At 54.0% G+C, this 20,604-nt stretch overlaps 1 protein-coding gene across 7 annotated transcripts in view; it reads left to right on the top strand.

Annotated features, from left to right (window-relative positions):
- KIF21B (kinesin family member 21B) overlaps positions 1-19,038 on the top strand; it is a 61,054-nt gene extending 42,016 nt beyond the window's left edge. Inside the window, exons 28-36 of one of the 7 annotated variants that reach the window (XM_030929846.1) lie at positions 312-350; positions 2,295-2,431; positions 3,667-3,847; positions 6,022-6,186; positions 6,505-6,622; positions 7,738-7,908; positions 8,491-8,690; positions 14,519-14,629; positions 17,709-19,038. In XM_030929846.1, coding sequence (XP_030785706.1) covers positions 312-350; positions 2,295-2,431; positions 3,667-3,847; positions 6,022-6,186; positions 6,505-6,622; positions 7,738-7,908; positions 8,491-8,690; positions 14,519-14,629; positions 17,709-17,886 — 1,300 coding nt within the window. In that variant the 3' untranslated portion in view covers positions 17,887-19,038. Of the gene's footprint in view, positions 1-311; positions 351-2,294; positions 2,432-3,666; positions 3,848-4,820; positions 4,920-6,021; positions 6,187-6,504; positions 6,623-7,737; positions 7,909-8,490; positions 8,691-9,203; positions 9,379-9,828; positions 14,031-14,518; positions 14,630-15,769; positions 15,956-17,708 lie in introns of those variants that run through there. The other 6 variants (XM_030929852.1, XM_030929848.1, XM_010362676.2 and 3 more) reach the window with 6 other exon arrangements.
- Positions 19,039-20,604: the final 1,566 nt, after the last annotated feature.

Here is a 20,604-nt window from a genome sequence, read left to right as displayed (position 1 = left end):
ACAGCTCCGGAAACATCTCCCCACGGGTGGAGCTGGTGCTCCCATGTCTCCCCGTGGCCCCGTCCTTGCTCCTCCCCTGCAAGCCGAGAGACCCTGGCGGCCCACTCCTGGGGGAGAGTCCCAGCTCCCAGACCAGCCCACCTACCTCCTCCCCTGCTCTCCTGAGGCCCTCATTCCTCTGCCTGTCTCTGCTCCCCTGGAAGAGAATAACCTGCCCTCTGACCACCCCACACGCTGCTGCCGCCTTTGCGTCCCTCTGTGTGTGTGTCTCCTCTCACCCCCTAATCCAGCTAATTTTCTGCCCTCCCCAGGTCTGATGACAGCGACTCCTCTTTGTCGGAGGTCCTGAGGTACACACAGAATGTCTCTCGTGTTTGGTTCCCCACTCTCACTCTCGGCACCCTCTCCTCTCTCTCTCTCTCGCTGCATCCCTCCTGCCTGACACCCGTGTCCTCAGCATGCGGCCCCTCCACTCCCCTCCCTGCTGCCCCCCTATCCAGACTTGTTCCTACCCTCATGGTTCCTCCCTCTCAGGGTGGCCACAAGGCCTTGGACTGCACCGGCTAGAGCTGGGGGCTTGGGGAGGATGCACAGTTGCTTGTCGCAGGCCCTGTTCTCTTCTCCCTCCTCACCTGGGCAGGGAGGGGCGCAGCATGGAGGCCTAGGGGATGCTGGGCTGGGGCTGAGTTCTCCACAACTGGAAGGCAGGGGAAATGCTGAGGGCTGCTCCTTTTGGGGGTGCCAGTGGTGTGCTCCGGGTCCTCTGATTCCCTCAGCTTGTTCTGGGGGTGAGCTCTTCAGACGCTGGCTCTGGGAGGGGCACCATGGGAGCAGCACCCCTTGCCCACACGTCTTGGCACATAGATGTGCGGGTACCTCTCCTTCCCTTAGCCTGTGGGATGGCTGGAGGCTGGTTCTCCCCACCAGCCTAGCACCACACCCCACAATGAGGAGTAAGACTCAGGACCTGGGGGCCCAAGCCCTTGGCAGCCAAGGGCCCCTCATGGGCGAGAGCTTCCTGGGCTCTCCTGGCAGGCTGTCTCAGCTCCTTGAGCCTCCAGCCCTGGGTGTCGACGTCTGGTTTACTGCGGGTCATGAGGCTTTGCCACCACAAGATGTTAGCCAGCTGGCCAGGCTGTCATCGGGGGGAGCGTGATCCCTCTGCCATAGTTCTATGGCCATGCAGTGAAGCCAAACCATTGTCAGAAGCGGAGCGCTGGAGCAGCTTGGGGAGTTATTTGTGCATGTGTGGCACCCGGCTGGCAGCTGGACATATCCGACCACCATCCTCAAGGGTGGGCCTGGCAGAGTCTGGGGGGAGCTGTGCCAGAAGCACCACAGGCAAAACCTTGATCATTTCAGTAGACCCTTGGCCACAGAGTCACTGTCAGGAGCAGCGTTCTCTTGGGAAAAGAAACAAAGCTAGGATATATTTTCAGACATAACTCAGCCAGGGTCTTATCCCAAAAGACCCTCACTGAGAAAATAAATCATCCTCAGAACATCAGGAAGCTGGATATGTCAGAATCCTCACGCTCACTTGGGCCAGGCTCATTCTCACTGCCCCAGCATCATGGGAGCGAGGAGGTGTCGTTCCACGTCCATACAGCCCCAGTCCAGAGAGCCCAAACCTCCTACCCCAAAGCCAAGCCAGCCCCTAAGGGATTTAGCCCTTTGTAAATGCCAGTCACAGGTTTGGCCCCGTTGGTCTGAAAGGGGTGTGTGTGTGTGCACATGGCTCTCTGCTTGGAAGATGCCAGCCCCAGAGGCAGTCACTGGCAGAAGGGTTTACTGGGATCAGGGTGCATGGGAGTGGCGGCCTGAGCACCCCTCCCTCTCAGCACCCCTCCCTCACACTTGGTTAACTAAAGCAGCATGCAACTTCTGGTGGAAGCTGTAGGGCCCAGTTCCAGCCCCTGGGCCTGTGCCCTGCCCAACTGTACCCAGGTGCATTCACGTCTCAGGATCTGGGTCAGACATTGTTAGACGGGAACTCTCTGTGGACAGAGCCCACACCTCCTGCACCTTCTAGCTGTGCCTAGCACAGGGTTTGCTTCCCCAGAAGTGCTCAGGATGGCAACTGACAGATTGCTGATTAAGACAGGCCATCTCCACTCTGTAGCCCATTCCCGGCTCTCAGACTTTGGTGGAATTTGGCTGAAGTCCTTAAAGTCTCTGTTATGAGGTCCTCATCCCCTCCCCACCCTGTCCCCGTCCCACACACGTGCCTTGATCAGCCTGGCCACGGTCTCGCTGGCTGATGAGCATGCCCTCTCTCCCTCTCTCCCGGGAAGGGGCATCATCTCCCCGGTTGGAGGAGCCAAGGGTGCACGGACAGCCCCACTGCAGTGCGTCTCCATGGCTGAAGGCCACACCAAACCCATCCTCTGCCTGGATGCCACGGATGAGTTGCTATTCACAGGGTCCAAAGGTACGTGGAACCCCAACTAGCCAGGTAGGGTTGGGGTCTCCTACTCACCCCTGCTTCCTTTGTCAGAGTGGTCTATAAAGGAGATAAGAACATAGAGACTCCAGGAGTTGAGGATATGGGGGTCTATTTACTTACTACCCTTGTTTCTTACCTTGGCTCAAGGCCTCCATCCCATGCATCCTTGGCCAAGCCTTCCTTCATACCTGACCTGGTGGCTCCATCCAGCACTTCCTTCCAGAGCTCCCAGGGAAACTTCAGGAAGCTTCTCAGGTGCCCCACCTGTACTTGCACTGCCCGACATCACCCCAGCTCATACATCTAGGCACTCCCTATGATCGTAGCAGCACTTTACAAAGTCACGCTTACCTAATTACAGCAACAAAGTCAAACATCTTACCAGGCTGGGCACAATGGCTCATACCTATAATTGCAGCACTTTGGAAGCATGAGGCGGGAGAATCTCTTGAGTCCAGGAGTTTGAGACTACCTGGGTGGGCAACATAGTGAGACCCTGTCTCTACAAAAAATAAAAAATTAGTCACAATGACATGTGCCTGTAGCCCCAGCTACTCAGGAGCCTGAGGTGGGAGGATCGTTTGAGTCCAGGAGGTCAAGGCTGCAGTGAGCTGTGTTTGTGCAATTGCACTCCAGCCTGGGCAACAGAGCAAGACCATATCTCAATAAGTAAATACAGAATTCTTTATTTACTCATTCATTCATTCATTCATTTTACCAACAGAACTAGTCTATAATAGACACACATACTAAAACACAAGCATAAATATAGCTCTCCACGGCAGTAGGGGGATAACTGTCAATCTAGGTGTGATTGATTGATTCCAAGTTTTCCATAACATTTGCTTGCCCTGGTTCATTTACTTTGTCAGCAATTAGCGTTTGGAGGAACAGGCATCATAAAAGCTTAAGAATTTTATTTTAGTCCTGGACACTTTAGCAGTGTGGCTCACAGAACTCTGGTATTAGTGGAAAGTTTGCTTGAGGAACCCTGTCTGAAGTTCTGAGGGAATTCTCTCTCCCCTGAGTTTTTACTAGCACACACACATGCCAGTGAGCACACGTGTATGTGTGTTTCTCTCTCTTGGAACTGGAGCTCCATCCTCTGGAGCTCTCTGGATCCCTTTCCCCTACCCTGGGCAGCCCCTGCAGAGGCAGAGCTACGCCCCCTAGTGGCTGACACCCCTCCCTTCCCTGTGGCTTCCTCCCATCTCTCACAGACCGAAGCTGCAAGATGTGGAACTTGGTTACCGGACAGGAGATCGCCGCTCTAAAGGGCCACCCCAACAATGTGGTCTCCATCAAGTACTGCAGCCACTCGGGGCTTGTGTTCTCCGTGTCCACCTCCTACATCAAGGTGTGGGACATCCGGGACTCAGCCAAGTGCATTCGGACTCTCACGTGAGTACCCCTCGCCTGCCTCGCAGTGGTGGGCTGCAGCAGGCTGGGTTGGGTGCACATGCTCCCAGCCCAAGTGACCCACTCAGCACAGCACAGCACAGCTACATGGGCACAAAGACCATTACCAGCCTATGAACTTGGCTTGACCCTGGGGTACAAGGTGAGATCTCTTGGTTTGGGAGACAGTGTCTGAGGTAGCACCACTAGAGGAATTTTTGGCCTGCCTGGCCTCTACCCACAGCCCAGTCCCCCAAGCCCTGACCCTTGAGGTGTGTTAGATATCATCTTATGAGTCTGAAAGAGGAGCTAGGAAACAGGGCGAGCCCCCAAAGCCATGCTGGACACTGCCTGTGTAGGCGACTACCCAGTCATGGCCCTGAGCCCTGCCCCGACAGTCTCAGACACACAGGCATAGGGCAGGGGAGGCAGAACTGAGACCAAGAGCCTTGCGAAATAAAGGTTTTTTTTGTTTTGTTTTGTTTTTGTTTTTGTTTTTTTAGCAGAAGTCCTACTACATCCTTACATTAACACTGTAAGCTACAATCTATTAATTTGATCCTTAAAAAGTAAACAGGCTGGGCACAGTGGCTCATGCCTATAATCCCAGGTATTTTGGAGGCTGAAGCAGGAGGATCACTTGAGACCACGAGTTCAAGACCAGCCTGGGCAACAAAGGGAAACCCTGTCTCTACAAAAAAAATATTTTAATTAGCTGAGCATGGTGGTGCGTGCCTGTAGTCCCAGCTACTCAGGAGGCTGAGGTGGAAGGGTTGCTTGAGTCCAGGAGGTCGAGGCTGCAGTGAGCCATGTTTGTGCCATTGCACTCCAATCTGGCCAATAGAGCAAACCCTGTCTCAAAAAATAATAATAATGAATAAATAAAGTAAACAGAGGGTTTTTAGGGCAGTGAAATGATTCTGTACGATGCTGTAATGGTAGATGCATGCCATTATACATTCGTTCAAACCCTTAGAATGTACAACACCAAGAGTGAACCCGAACATGAACTGTGGACGCGGGCAATAACAACACATCAACATGGGCTCATAATGAAAACCCAGGCAGCTTTCTGGTTGGTAACAGGGGAGACTGTGCCTGTGTGGGGGCAGGGGCATGTGAGAAATCTCTGTATCTTATGCTTAGTTTTGCTGTGAACCTAAAACTAGCCTAAAAAAAAATTGAGTCTTTAAAAAAAAGTAAACAAGGCTGGGCACGGTGGCTCACGCCTATAATCCCAGCACTTTGGGAGGCCGAGGCAGGCAGATCACCTAAGGTCAGGAGTTCTAGACAAGCCTAACCGACATGGTGAAACCCCATCTCTACTAAAAATACAGAATTAGCCAGGCATGGTGGCACATGCCTGTAATCCCAGCTACTCAGGAGGCGGAGGCAGGAGAATGGCTTGAACCCGGGAGGCGGAGATTGCAGTGAGCCAAGATTGCGCCCTTGCACTCCAACCTGGGCAACAAGAGTGAAACTCCATGTCAAACAAACAAATAAATAAATGTAAACAGGCTGGGTGTGGTGGCTCATGCCTGTAATCCTAGCACTTTGGGAGGCTGAGGCAGGTGGATCACCTGAGGTCAGGAGTTCAAGACCAGCCTGACCAATATGAAGAAACCCGTCTCTACTAAAAATACCAAATTAACCTGGCATGGTGGTGCGTGCCTACAGTCCCAGCTACTCAGGAGGGTGAGGCAGGAGAATCGCATGAACCCGGGAGGCAGAGGTTGCGGTGAGCCAAGATCACGCCATTGCGCTGCAGCCTAGACAACAAGAGCGAAACTCCATCTCAGAAAAAAAAAAAAAAAGAAAGTAAACAGAATGGGTATAATCATTTCTTTTAACAGATGAGGAAACTGAGACTCAGAGAGGTTGATTTCCAGAAGATCCAGGTTCACACCCAGTCTCATGACTGAGCCTTACCATCTTTCCAAGCCAGCGACCAGGCACCCGGGCAGGCCACATGGGGAGTTGACTCACCGGGGACTGGAGTGGAGCTCTCCCCGGGGTCTTACTTATGGGAGAAGCTATTGCTCTTCTCTGTCAGTCAAGGAAGACTTCCTAGAAGAAGTGGGTTGTTTGGGCTGGTCTTAGTGACGTTTTATTGGTTCCCTGTACTGTGCACATGGATTGTTTTGACCTCTGGCCTTGCCTTTCTCCCTTATGGGCAGATCCTCAGGCCAGGTGATCTCAGGGGATGCCTGTGCCGCCACGTCCACCCGTGCCATCACCAGTGCTCAGGGTGAGCATCAGATCAACCAGATCGCCCTCAGCCCTTCGGGCACCATGCTGTACGCCGCCTCGGGCAACGCCGTCCGCATCTGGGAGCTTAGCAGGTCAGCGTGATACCTGGGGAGAGAGGGGGCATGGGCATGCCCAGGCAAGGTCCCCAGGTCTTGGCTCAGGGGGACCCACCCCAGGGTGGGTAGGACCTCAGCAACACCTTTATTCACCCCATGCTGCTGGGCCTGTGCCCTCTCTAGTGAGACTGCTGGGACACAGGGCAGCTGTTGTCTAGATTCTTGATCTTGCCTTAACCAAGCGGGGGTGGGTGAGTACCCTGACCAGGCCTATTTGTTCTGGGGCAGACACCCCACCCCAAGCCAGGGTCCCCTCTAATTTACCTACCCCGGCTGGGCCTCTTCCCACTGCAGGTTCCAGCCTGTTGGCAAGCTGACCGGCCACATCGGTCCTGTGATGTGCCTGACAGTCACCCAGACAGCCAGCCAGCACGACCTTGTGGTGACTGGCTCCAAGGACCACTACGTTAAGGTATCTGGGGCTGCCTCAGCTCTGAGGCTTGGGTCAGGGCTGGTCTTCCACTCTCCCCAGTCTTTGCCCTCTGTTGCCTTGGGAGTACCCACGAAAAATTAGAAGCCTTCTGGGGATGTTTGCTGAAGAAATCACCCCAAAGAAGGCAAGAAGTTATGTGCAGAAAGTTATAGATTGCAGCATTATTTTGTAACTGGTGAAAAATTCATAACTTAAATGTTGAAGGGTAGAATAACAATCAAATTATGGAAAATCCACTAAATGGGATGCATTGCGGCTATTAAAATGATAAATAGCAAACCAAACGTGAAGTAGACAAACAACACTAATTTGTTTGCTCTCTGATTATGCCATTGAAAACTGTCCATACACAGTCAGAAACTGAAAGGAAGCAGGCCAGGCGTGGTGGCTGACGCCTATAATCCTAGCACTTTGGGAGGCTGAGGTGGGAGGATCACTTGAGGTCAGGAGTTTGAGACCAGCCTAGCCAACATGGTGAAACCCTGTCTGTACTAAAAATACAAAACATAGCCAGGCATGGTGTCGGGTGCCTGTAGTCCCAGCTACTCGGGAGGTTGAGGCAGGAGAATCGCTTGAACCTGGGAGGCAGAGGTTGCAGTGAGCTGAGTTTGAGCCACTGTACTCCAGCCTGGGCAACAGAGTGAGACTTAATCTCTAACAAAAAAGAAACTGAAAGGAAGCAGGGTTTTCAGGGGTGGTGGGATTATGGTGAATATTTAGTAAAAAACAAAAGAATTCTAGAGGGAGGCTCACACCCCAAACCCGCCTTTCTCCTTAGCAGCTGCCCGTTGAGCTGTGGGGTCTCGGCGTGATGAGCTGATTCACCCCTGCTTTACTTGAGTTGGTCTCCTCCCACCCCTGCCCCAGTGTCCACGGGAAGGGTCAAGACCTGAACTGTCAGTGTTCCCAGGCCCTTGGAAGGAGCAGCCCCACCTCCAGGAACCTTCACCTGCTGGGAAGCTCCTCTCCCCAGAGGGCAGTGGCTCTCACCCTAGCCAGACTCCTGTGTCTTCAGGCCCCTGGGTCCACAGTGCTGCAGGCCCTGCCTTCCCTCCTCCCACTTGGCCTCTCCCTACTGGCCCCTCTTCCCGCAGATGTTCGAGCTGGGTGAGGGTGTGACGGGCACCATTGGCCCCACTCACAACTTTGAGCCCCCGCACTACGACGGCATCGAGTGTCTCGCCATCCAGGGAGACATCCTGTTCAGTGGCTCCCGAGATAATGGCATCAAGAAGTGGGACCTAGACCAGCAGGAGCTCATCCAGGTGGGGTCAGGAGGAAGGGGAGAGGGTAGACTTAGGTGGGGTCGTTCCTGTAGCACACGCAGAGCCTTGGAGACCCTGGGGCCTGGACTTGTGGGCCCCAGGCCGGATGGTTTTCACAGCTGCCCAAGTCCTCCTGTTCTCCCTCTTCCTCCACTGTCTCTATCCTGCCTTCTCCACCCACGGCCTTTCCTGATGCCACATCTCCCCGTTAGGCAACCTGCCCTCAGCAAAGCCTTTGCTCTCAGCTCTTGCGTTTGAATGTGAAGCTCAGTTACCCAATTCCTTTCCTGGGAGCATTTGTGTTTTAGCCTGACCCATGTGAGGGCTGAAGGGTTCTCTGCCAGGGCAGGATCTTAGCCTTGAACCTGGGAAGAAGAGCAGAGGGACCCATCTCTGGTCCCCTAAAGCCCACAGCACAGGCCACCCTAGCATGGCTCCTGGAACCAGTGTCACCTGCCTGTGTGGCAGGTCTAGAGGCCAGGGGACCCTGGAAGTAGCTCCACTACTAGCAAGAGGGACCCTGGGGCAGGTTCTCTCCCTCACCACCTCCCCCAGCCCTCACCAGCCCTGATCCTCCCGCAGCAAATCCCCAATGCACACAAGGACTGGGTGTGCGCCCTGGCCTTCATCCCAGGCCGCCCCATGCTGCTCAGCGCCTGCCGTGCGGGCGTCATCAAGGTCTGGAATGTGGACAACTTCACGCCCATCGGTGAGATCAAGGGCCACGACAGCCCCATCAATGCCATCTGCACCAATGCCAAGCACATCTTCACAGCCTCCAGGTGGGTGCTGGACAGAGAGATCTGCCTCTGCTCCCCTCATCTCCTGGTATGGGCAGGGGAGGCTGGGAGGCTTAGGGCCCTGCCGTTGTCCCCGCCGGCTCAGTTCACAGAGCAGATTCCATGGTGGCCTCCTTTGCATACCTAGCCCGTGCCAGCCTTCAGTGGGTGCCCACCATATGCTGGGCACTGCGCTAGGCAGGGGAGGAGGAAGGTACTGGGCCCCGGGCCAGGCCTTGCCCGCTTGTCTCCAAGCCCTTCCTACCCTCCCCTGCCCTGGCTGTCTTCCCCCGTCCAGGTATCTCTCAGAGCACAGAGCAGCCCTGCCAGTCCCCAGACCATGTCTCTTACACACGCCTCCTGCTCTGGCCCCTGCTTGGGGAGCCCCAGGCCGTCTGTCCCATGGGGTGCTGCTCAGACGGCTTCCTTTCTTGTTCCGACTTTGTCCCTTCTGTCCCTTCCCCTTCCCATCTCCTCCCACCTCTCCTCTCTGTCCTCGCCTCTCTCCCCCCACAGTGACTGCCGGGTAAAGTTGTGGAATTACGTCCCTGGACTCACCCCCTGCCTTCCTCGCCGAGTCCTGGCCATAAAGGGCCGCGCCACCACCCTGCCCTGACCCTCCCCATCTCTCCCTGTCTCCTCTCTCATTCTTCCCCTCTTTCCTTTCCCCCTCTTTCCTTTTCCCTCTCTTTCCCCACTTCGATCTGAGCTGCTTCTTAACGGTATGAGATTATTTTACTCCTCCTTCTTCCTCTCCCTTCCTGTCCTGCCTGGCCCAGAGAGGTGCCCTGCCTGTCCCTCCTGCTTCCATCATCCTCTCCCGAGCATGAACAGTGGGACAGGCCCCAGGAGATGGGTGCCAGGGAGCAGATGGGGGGACTTCAGGCCTGGACAAAACAAAACATCCCCCAAAAAAAACCCATGACAAAGCTCCCCCGGGGGCCTCCGAGTGCACAGGCCTCTCCATCTGCCCAGCACCCCACCACCTGCAGTCCACCTCCCCGTAAGCGATGCTTGCCTCCCAGCCCCAACCACATTTGGGGAGTTTGGGGAATCCAGTTCATCCTCTACTTTTGGGGGCAGCTAGCCAAGCTCACTGTAAGAGCTGACCCATGCCCCTCCACTTTGTCCTCCACCCCAGTGACCTGACGGTGAAGTTCTGGAGTGTCCGGCGGTTACCCCACAGCGGCCCACCCTAGGAGTGAGGTCAGAGGGATGCCCCCGGACCCTCGACTCCGGCAGCCTGGACAGCATGGAAGGGAAGCTGTGACTCAGCCAATGGGGCCAGCTGCCCTGGGGACAGAGAGCGTGGCCCCCTCTCCTGTCCTCCTCCCTCTCCCTTGGCCTTCCCACAGGACACTGTTCCCTCAGTCCCTCTCCTGCCTCTCAGGAGCCTCTGGGTGAGAGAGAGGCTGGGGAGGAAATTAAGCTGTGAAGCCAAAGGGCATTATCCCTTCTTGTTCCACTCCCAGTGGTCCTGGCCACAATGTCTCCTGCTGAACTGGCTCTGCCCCTTTCTCAGGCCTTTGGCCCAGTGGTGGGGCCCTGTGGGGAAGTGCAGCAGCCTGGCCCCATCCCACCCTTCCGAGGAGCTGGCCTCCCCTCATCTCCCAGCCCAGCCTCTAGAGCCACTGCACCTGCCTCTGAGCCCAAAAAGATAGTCCTCAGGTAGCTAAGGAAACCAGGTGTGGGCGGCTGGGCCTTGCAGCTAACCCTTAACCCTCTGGCCACCCGCAGATAGCCCCAGCTGGCCCCAGCAATTCCCTGGGGTCCCTTTCGGATGGGGCCAAGGTAGAGCTGCTAGAAAGATTCCTTTGGGGAGACAGTCAGAAATACTTCAGTTATTTATTTTGTTATTTTTATTTTTTGCTATTGCCTCCTGGAAACTGACTTGAAGTTTCTTCCCATATATTCTTTCCCTCAGCTCTTGGGGGCCAGAAATTCCAAAGGGAGTCCGCTGCCCCGGCCCTCCAGGGCCGCCTCCTCTGTTTGCTTTGCGGAGGAGGGAACTGCTCCTTTCACTCTGCAGCTTGGACCTGTCCCCGACACAGCCCCCAGGGAGCCTTCTAGCATACCCCCTGGCCTCTAGGCCGCCTGACGCTCAGTGCCTTCCTCCGTCCCGGGGCCTGGCACCCGTGCCGGGCAGCCTTACACCAGCCATGCCCGTGGCACCACATGTGTCTTCTCACTCGCGAGGTCTGGTGCCAGCGCCCCTGGGAAGGCGGGGGCGCTCACCCCACAGCCCAGGCCCCGGGGTTCCACCCCAGAGTCCTGCGTGGGCCACGTAGGAAGCAGCGTGGGGGCTGTGTCTGCTGGGAGGCAGCTTGGATGGGGAAGACGGCCCGGCACCCTGGCCCCCGCCCCTCCCCAGCCCTGCAGCCCCCCACTGGGCCGGGGAGTCTCTCCAGCTTCTCTCTCTCTGGTTATTCAGGAGACACATTTTCAGCCTTAAAACTGGCATGGAGCGCAGGCCCTCCCTTGCAGGAAATTATCAAGGAAGAGAGAGTTGGCAGTTTCTTTGCCCCGGGGCTGGGGACACCGAGCTCGGGACACCGAGCTCCGGGGAGGTTGTTAAATCAGTGTTTTGGCGCCCCCTATTGGGGAAACTCTGGAATTACAGGAGTGGGCCTTGGGAGGTACTGAGCTCCATCCCTCTCCCCCGCCCCACCCCCACCCAAAGTTGCCCACCCTGTTTTTCCCTTGCTTCGCTGGTCTTGTGCTTCCCGGCTTCAGTCTGGGAGCCAAGAACCAGCGCCACCTCCCTTCAGAGGACGCAGTGACTTGGACTTACCGGAGGTAGTTCTGTGTTTCTGCCCTTGGCTCCTCTCCATCTTGGGCCGGGGCCCTTGGAGCCCTCTCCATGTGGCACCCAGTGTGGTGGGGAGGCAGGCCCCAGTGGAGGTTAAGTGAGGCCTGGTCCCTTCCCCGTGCCCTCCTCGGAGCTGCCATAGAGGCTAAGAAGGCTGTCCTGCTGGTGCTGGCCCTGCTGGAAGTGGTATTGAAGTCTGGGGCCGCTGATGGCAGGAAGGAGACTGCCTCAGATGCTGGTCTCCCGGGACCTGAACAGTCTGTCTGCAATGACTGGAAATCCTTCTTCCTCTGGCCACCCTTGGGGGTGCTGGGTAACCCCTTAGCTCTGAGATGTGGCCACAAATCTCTTCCCACTCCTCTCCATCGCTCCCCACCTGAACAGAAGGTTTTGACCTTGCAACCTGTAAGAAAGAATCCGTCCGCATGACTGTTTACAAGTGATAGAAACACATAAGACTCTGTCCCCGGAGCTCCCACAGCCGGGCCGGGGATGCCCCATCTGGGGTGACTGCACTGTAGCTGCAAGGCGTGTTCTTGCATGAAGTGTGGTCTTACGGCCCCGCGAGAGGTGCTCGTCATCACTGCCCATTTTCTGGTGTTTCCGATGGGCCAGCTACCTCACGGCGGGGCCAGCTCTGCTGTCCTGGCAAGTGTCATTGACTCTCTAAACTTGAAGTCCTTCAGGAGCCCTGAGCCCAACATCCCTGAGACACCCCAAGTTGTGCTCCATGAGAGTTGGAGTCTCTGCCCACTCTTTCGGGGATGTCCAGGGTCCATCGTTAGGGGGCAGGCCCCCAGCTCCACTCACTGCACAAGCACCCTAAGTGTTGGAAGCACAAAATGGTTGTGATTTGAGCACAATGGCAGGGTCTCGCAGGCAGACTTGATAGACCTGGGCCCGGGAAGTTCCTCCCAGGTTGGCTCTGTCCAAGGTGAGATTGGGGATGCCTGTGTCTGGGACAGGGGGCTGCCCTTGCTCAGACCAGGCCTTGGCCCATGGCTCGTGCTAATTCTGGGACTCATCAGCTAACTTCTCGCCCTTCTGTGCCCATCTTAAGATCTGAGCCTTGTCAGGCCCAGCCACATCTGTATACCATGGGACCAGGAGTAAAGCGCTGTCTAAACCCCACACCCCAAATCTCTAAACACCTGAATTCAGGCTGAGTCCTAGCCCTAGTGAGCCTGAAGAGCTTGCTCTGATTCCCTGTCTCCTGGGTCAAGCCCTACTTTGTGCTTTCGAAGCTTATGAGCGGGTTCCCTGGATAGAAGGAGTCTTCCATCCCCACTGCCCTTGGGCCTCTTCAGCATAGTCCTGTGCTGGGGCCCTGTCCTCACTATCAGTCAGTTCAGTATTTGCTTTCATGTGAGTGACGGACTCCTCTGAGGCAACCGGAACTCTCAAAGGCAGCGCCTGGAGTTGTCTTGAGAGATTTCCAAGGAAGGAGGAAAGACTAACAGGCGGAGGCTGGCACACCCAAGCCTTTGAGGTGGTCAGAGTGCCACCTTCAGCCCCTTGGGAAGGGACAGCGGTGGATCTGGGAATGGCCTCACCCTGGATTCAGCCTAGGAATCTCTTCACCCTCAGCTGCCCAGCCCTGCTGCCTGTCTGGGGCTGTGTGACCTGGGCAGAGGGCAGTTTAAAGCACAAAACCACATAGGGAAAATACGAGGTCACGGGGACTTTCTCATATGCCTGATGTGGTGGAGGGAGACACCGGCAGGCGGCTGCAGTGAAGTTAGGGAACATAACACTTCTTTGCCCTGCTAACTCTCAGCTCTGGGGGACCTCCCCCGATGTGGTCTGGGCTGGGAGCAGGCATATCCCCTGGTTGTTGCCTGTGCCTGGTCTGTTCACCATCGTGTTTGTGTGGGCAGAACCTGCCCTGCAGGAGCAGTGACTTCCCACTGTGTGTCCCGGACCTGTGGTATGTGTCCCTTTGCCATCCCGAACAGGCAACTGCTCGCTGCTCTCCTCGCTCGGCATAGCCTCCTGGTCAGTGGCCAATGCCCCACAGGCCTTCCTGGGCCTGGCCCTCCTCTCTTGACTCCCAGATCCTTCCCTGCCCTCTTATGTGCAAGGACAGATTTTGCAGGGAAAGTTCTGTGTCTTCTTTGATATCTTTGTTCTGTCCCCTGCCCCATCCCCAGCACTCATGATCTTGAAGCCCCCATCACACCCCAGTTCAGTCCCATGAACCATGTCCTGAGGGCCTTGCAGGGAAGTAGGAAGTAGAAACTGCTTCACAAAGAGCCGAGGGTCAGAGAAGACCCCTGAGATGAATCAGGGCCCTGCCCCCCTGACCACCAGCTCTTTTCTAGCAATCATGCCCTGCCCAGGCTGCAGGCTTCGTTAGGCTCCTGCTGTCCTCCGCGATGTGACTAGCACAAGGTGTATATATGTTTTGTACCTCTGCCGATGGCTGTACATAGTGTATGAAACTTATTTAAGCCTCATGTTGTACATTTCTGTTCCTAGATTGGATGTGTGTGTTCTAAGAAGTTGTCATAAATAAAACCTGAATGACCAATGTCTGTGGAGGTGTCCCCTGCCCCCAGCTGACTTTTGGCTGGGGCCTTTGGAGAGGGAGTTGGTGGTGGTGGTGGTGGTGGGTGGATGAATGGGTGCAGCAGGCCTCTGGGGCTGGGCCCAGTCTGATGAGAACTTCCTGAGCTGTGAGTTTGCGGCTTCACCAGTTAGAAAGCAGAGAGCTTTGAGAGTGTCACATTCTCCTCCAGACCCCATATGTTGTCTCCGGAGGCAGGTGCAGTTGCTGGAAGAGTGGGCAGCAGCATTTGTGGACCACCTGCTGTATCCTAGGCACTGTTCAGAGCATTTTTCATTGTGTCTTCACTGCCCTGTGTGACAGGTGACGTTCTCATTTTATGAAATGAAAAAGGTCTCAGTATGGAAGTGACTTTCCCAGGATCACAGCTAGTAAGGACAGAGCCAGGATCTGCATCTAGACCTGCCTGAACACAGCAGCCTTTGCCTTTTGATAATGTAACATGTGCCTCTCTAGGGCCTGGACTATGCTGTGTGTGCTGCATGCCAGATGTGTCTCAGTCCCTTGCCACTTATGGAAAGAAGGCAAGACTATAAAAAGATCATATAAGAAAAGAGCTCTACAAAGGTAATTTTTTTCTTTCCTTTTTTTTTTTTTTTTTTTGTGAGTAGAGATGGGATCTCACTGTGTTGCCCAGGCTGGTCTCAAACTCCTGGGCTCAAGCCTTACCTCCCATCTCAGTCTCCCAAAGTGCTGGGATTACAAGCATGAGCCACCATGCCTGACAATGATTTTTTTCCTAGATCAGTGCTTTTCAGTCTTTAAGACCCATATTTCCCTTTTGATAACCACGAATTGTTTCACCAACTCCCGGAGATTCTGGCCCATCCCCTGGGTAGAGAGGCCCCTCAGGGATAGTCTACATCTTCATCACCAGCCACGACTGATGAAAAAGCTTAACTTCCTGATTTTTGTATCAGGAATATAGTGGGGTCTCTCTTTGCTTTGTTTCCCAAATATAAAACCAAATGGCTTCCTCAGCCTGCACAGGTCCCCTGCTGCTTGTCCAGCACCTGGCTGTGACAGGTGCTCGGCCAGGGAATTCCTGGAATCTGTAGGTGGCAGAAGTCACCGTGGGTGGGAGGCCAAAGGCTTCCTGGGGAAGGTTTCCTCTAGAGAGGCTTCTGGTCCTCCAACAGAAAGGCCTTGGTGAGTGAGAGGGACCCTGGGCCATGGAAGGAGACACACGTGGGCGGAGTTGTCCTGACTTGCCAGCCCCGCTGGCAGGCACAGAGCCTCTTGCCCGGGAGCAGGGTGGCTTCTTGTGAACAGCTGTTTTTGGCTGGCTGACCCAGCATTATCCATGCCACTCTCCGGCCCACCCTCGCTCCCCATAGGCCCATATTTTGCATAGGATCCTGCCTGACAGTGGGACAGAAGAGCCCACTGTGAACTGCAGGAAGTGACACCTGCGCATGACCAGCTGCAGGCTGGGCAGGATGTGTGGGCAAGACCCAGAGACCGGCCACTGGGGAACTGGTCACGGGCCAGACCCGGAGTGGACTCCAGCCATCTGGTTCCTCCTTGCCACTGCGCTCCTCCCCGCACCCCCCAGAAAGTTTGCAACACAAGGTAATTTTTCCAAACGCAGTTCATCCTGTCTCTCGAGGATGCCGAGGCTCCTGCAGGATGTGGGGGGGGACAGGAACGCTGGGTTAAGAGACACTTCTTTTATTCTTTTAATGTGGGGTGGTGTTTTGTTTCCAGATTACATGCATAATATCTGCTTACTTTAAAAAATGTGGAAAACAAGAGAGTGTCAAGAAAAATTCCATTGAGGATATAAGCTATGGGGCAGCTTTCCCAGGCGCAAGGGAATGGCACCTCTCAGAATTTGGTAAGAGCCATTCAATTGTCAGAACTAGGTGCTATCTTAAAAGGTATCTTTTTCTCAGCCTCTGAAGTTGAGTTTTAAAAACAAAGATAATGTTTCCCAACTCTCTGTTTATAAATTTACATTTTACAGAATTGAAGCCCATAGAGGCCAACAGAGTTGGCCAAAATCTTCCTGGGACAGAGATGGCCCTAGAATCCATTACTTTCCATTTATTCATTACCTTGTATTTGTTATTTTATGCCTGACCGAAGTGAGGGGGTGACTTGTGGCGGTGTCAGAGCAGTCTTTGAGGTGGGTCTCATCCCAATGCACTTGACCTGTTAATAGGTTTTTAATAAGATCTATCTTTTATCATCGCTTGTAACAAAGCAAAACTGCCCTGGCAGAGGCAGGGCACTGCAGGACAAGTATCCAGGCCTGAGTGTTGACACATGGGGTGTGGTTTGGGCTGTGCCGAGGGCCAGTCGTGGTGGTGTTTCTATAGAGCAGCACTGTCCCTGGCTCTGTGGTACCCAAACTCTCTGATCTTCCAGGATGTTTTTCACTAACAACCCTTTAATAAATCACTTTCCTGCTTAAGCAACTCTGTTGCTTACACATTCTGCATTCTAGAACACCTGCATTCTAGAACACCTCATGTATGCCAACATTACTTCCCCCTAGGCTCATAGTTGAAGTTGGTTCAAAAGAAACGGCTGGCTCTGGCCTCAGACCCATGGCTGAATGGGAGAAGGGAACAGAGGGGCAGAGCAGGGAAAGGTCACCCCTACCCAGATGTTCATAGGAAAGAAGGTGGCTCACAAGTGACTCTACCTCAGAAGGCCAAGAATTGACTGGAAAGACAACATAATAGCTATTTTCACAAAGGTGCATGCTTTTTCCTTTTATTACAAAGATTCTGCAGGGATACACCTCCATTTCTAGTGCAGGACCCAGGAATCTGGCCCCATTGTCACAGGGTCTGATGGTCAGGCCTACATCTGAGACTCAAGGATGCAGGCTCAGAAGTAGTGCCTTTGGGGCCTCCTCCTGCAGAAGCAGGAGGTCGGGGGTTTGGCCAGTAGCAGCTTCTTCTTGGCTTCCAGGATATAGAAAGTCTGCGTGGTGAGGCAGCTGACCATGGGGTCAGAGTCTCTCTGCATGTGCCTTAGGGCTGAAACACAGACAGAGAAAGGATAGTGGGCTGCAGGAGGGCCTAGGCCCTGTGGCAGAGAGGTACCAGGCAATGGGGTCAGGACTGGTGGATTTTAAACTATGAGCAAGAGTTTCTTCTAGGAGTCCACAATGCTCTGTTGCAAGCAAGACCACATAGCTGCTGTGAGCACAGGGAGATGTGACGCCCACTTGCTCCTCACCCTGCACCCATTACCAACCACTCACTCCTCTCCTCTGCCCCTCCCTGGCCCTGCATCCTCTCTTTCCCGTAGAATAGCTATGTGTGAAGTTCTCTGACTTCAAAGAGAGCTGCAGCCAGGGACTCAGCCACATATGGGAGCCCAACGCTGTCTCTCCTGCAAGAAACCCAAGGGACCCTCCTGGCTGATGAATGGGCTCCATGGTGGTGAGGGTGTGAGTGAACATGGGGCAGGAGGGCTCTGACCAGCACCTCAGAACCTAAGCACCTTGGGGATGAGCCTGCCTCTTCACACTTGCGGATGATCATTTTTGTGAGGCCATCTGCCCACTTTTCCTAACTTCTGAGCATTCCCCACCAACACCAGTGCCACAAAAAGATGCAAGGAGGGGGCGACTGGGCTGCCACTCACCTGTGTACGCCTCCTCAATTTCATCAATCTCTTCCAAGTCTAGGGTTTGGATAATCTGGCCTACAGGGACGCAGAGAAGCACCTCAGAGGCCCCACCAGGAATCAGTGGGGTCCTGGCTGCAAGTACTCTCAGCCCCCTTCCCAAAACACTCACCATTCCCTCCTTTTTCCTGTCTTTCCCTCCCTTGGCCACCAGCCTCAGGTTTGAACTTTTCCCGTAAAGTCAAACTTGTGTCCCTTGCTTCTCTGAAGGGTTCTAAGCAAATTGGGCTGGGTGAAGGAGTGGATACTCCTCTGCCCTGAAGAGCTCTTCCCTGGGGTGATCTGAGGCAGTCCCCCACCTACCTCTGAACTTCCCCCACTGAGCAGCTCCCAGACCCCAGATGCCCCACCCTTTGTCTCTCTGCTGGCTGGTCTCCTAGGACTTGGTACATTCTGCTATAGGAAGGTTACCATCCAACCCGACCAGGAGCTTCCTGCAGGGGAGGGAGCAGGCAGGCACTCCCACCTCCACTCCCACCCCCCAATGTCATTCCCATGGGTTCTGTGTGTCCTCATGTCCTGGCTGCCCAGTCGGTTTAAGGTACTCTACAACAAGGACACGGTAGCTCCAACAAGACGAAAGGCCATACCTGCAAACCACACAGCTGCCCAGCGGATGGGAACCTGTGGGCTCTTGAAGAGAGCCACACACTGCTTCAGGAACCAGAGGGCTTTGTTTGTCTCCTGCTCCAGCTGTAAGAAAAGGTGTCAGATCATGGAAGGGACCCTCAGACCGTTTGGAGATTACACTGGAGCCATCCCCTGAGTGCAAAAATCTGTCAAAACCATCTCCATCTCCATCCCTCCTACCACAGCTCCTGAAATCTTCTTTCTTTCATGAAGCCTTCCCGGATTGACCATGCCACAGAGATCATACTCCCTGGCCTTGACCCAGTTTGAGCATGAAGCTCATAGAGACTGGCCCCAGTGTCTGGCTCATACATTTTTTTCTCCTACTGCCAACAATAAGGTGAACCCTATTGCTTAAATCCTGTTTATTTCTATCTTAGTTTAAATCTTCAATCTCAAGGTCATATGCTTTAGGTTGCAAAAGATCATGCCTACAGCATTCTGTTTAAGCAGAGCCTTAGTCACACGAACACAAAGATGCGAACAATAAACACTGAGAATTCAAAAAAACAGGAGGAAGGGAGTGGGGCAAGGGTTGCAAAACTACCTATGGACTATGTTCACTCCTTGGGGATGGGAACATTAGAAGCACAAACCTCAGCATCACACAATATACCCATGTAACAAACCAGCACCCATGCCCCCGAACCTAAAATTTTAAAAATAGGCCGGGCATATGATCCCAGCACTTTCGGAGGGCCAAGGCAGGCAGATCACCTGAACTCAGGAGTTCAAGACCAGCCTGGGCGACATGGTGAAACCCACGTGTACCAAAATGCAAAAGAATTAGCCAGGTGTGGTGGCACGCGCCTGTAGATCCAGCTTCTCAGGAGGCTGAGGAAGGAGAATTCGTTTGAACCCAGGAGGTGGAGGTTGCAGTGAGCCGAGATCGCGCCACCGCACTCCAGCCTGGGCAACAGAGCCAGACTGTCTCCAAAAAAATAAATAAATAAAATAAAATGAAATAAAATATTTAAAATAAATAAATAAAAATGAACAGAGCCTAGCGGTGCTGCATGTGATTACGTGTTTTCATAACTTCCATCGCCTGCCTAGGAAGGCAGTCCCTTCTGCGTTCATCAGATTTCCATCCTTGGAGGTTCAGAGGATGGTATGTCCTTCCCTTTGCAACAACCACTAACCCAAACCCCGTCTCCTGCATCTCCTTCCTAGCTCCGATCCTAACTCTCCTCTTTCACTCTGCAGTCTAAGTTCTTAAAACAGAAGGCTACATCCATGGTTCTTCCCAGCTTCTTTTGGCAGGATCTTTTCTTCAAAAAGAAATCTTAACTGGAAACCCAATATCCCAAACTAATAGAAGGGGTGGGGGGTGGGGGTGGTGGCCCTCGCCTGTAATCCCAGCACTTTGGAAAGCCAAGGTGGGAGGATCACTTGAGCTCGGGAGTTGGAGACCAGCCTGGGCAACATGGCAAGACCCTGTCTCTACAAAAAAAGAAGAAGAAGGAGAAAGAGGAGAAGGAGAAGTGGGGCTGCTGGGGCTGAAGGAGGTGGGGAGGCTGAACCTAGCCTGCCTGCTCATCTCTCCCATCTTTTGAAGTTACCCGAGAAACCCTTGGGTTTTTGTACCCTTGACTGCTTCCTGAAACTGGTCATGGTCCTTCCTAGGTGACCATGACCCTCCTCTCTTGTTGTCCTCCTTTGACTTTCTGCCAGGTTTCCTTTTCTAGTCTCCTCTGTGGGATCCTTGGAACTGATGTCTCCTGGGATCTCAGTGTTGACTCATATGCTCCTCCCACCACACAATTTCCTTAGGAGAGCATATCTGGGCTCAGGGTTGCAGTCTTCATCTACCACCCAACGGTATGCTCAGGGTTCACCAAACACAGCCCTGTTCTCCAAGCTTCAGTGATACATATCTAACTTCCAATGGAAGCACAAACCTGTGGTGTTCTCACAGATTTTAGAAGCTTAACATGCACAAAATCAAGCCACCACCTTCCCCTCCACACCTGTTCCTCCCTCTGTATTTCTGACCTCAGTCCAGGACACCAGCATTCACCCATGTCGGAAGCCAAGAGGCAACTTTTACTTTCACAGTTCACATCAAATCAATCTCCACAACTAGCTAATCCATGCCTTTGTCTTTTTGACTTCTTCGTCTCTCCCCAGACACTCTCCAGTGCAGGCTCCAATTCCATCCCTTGGAAACGTTTCTCTCATCTGTAGCTTGGGTGATTTGTGTGAAATGCACAGCTCTCTAACCATGCTACCCACTTGCTTAAAACGCTTCAACAACTCCCCTTGCC

The sequence above is a fragment of the Rhinopithecus roxellana genome, chromosome 1 (assembly GCF_007565055.1).
Source record: "Rhinopithecus roxellana isolate Shanxi Qingling chromosome 1, ASM756505v1, whole genome shotgun sequence".
NCBI lineage: Eukaryota > Metazoa > Chordata > Mammalia > Primates > Cercopithecidae > Rhinopithecus > Rhinopithecus roxellana.
The sequence above is the reverse complement of the archived record's forward strand: the minus strand, read 5'-3'. Positions and strand labels throughout refer to the sequence as shown.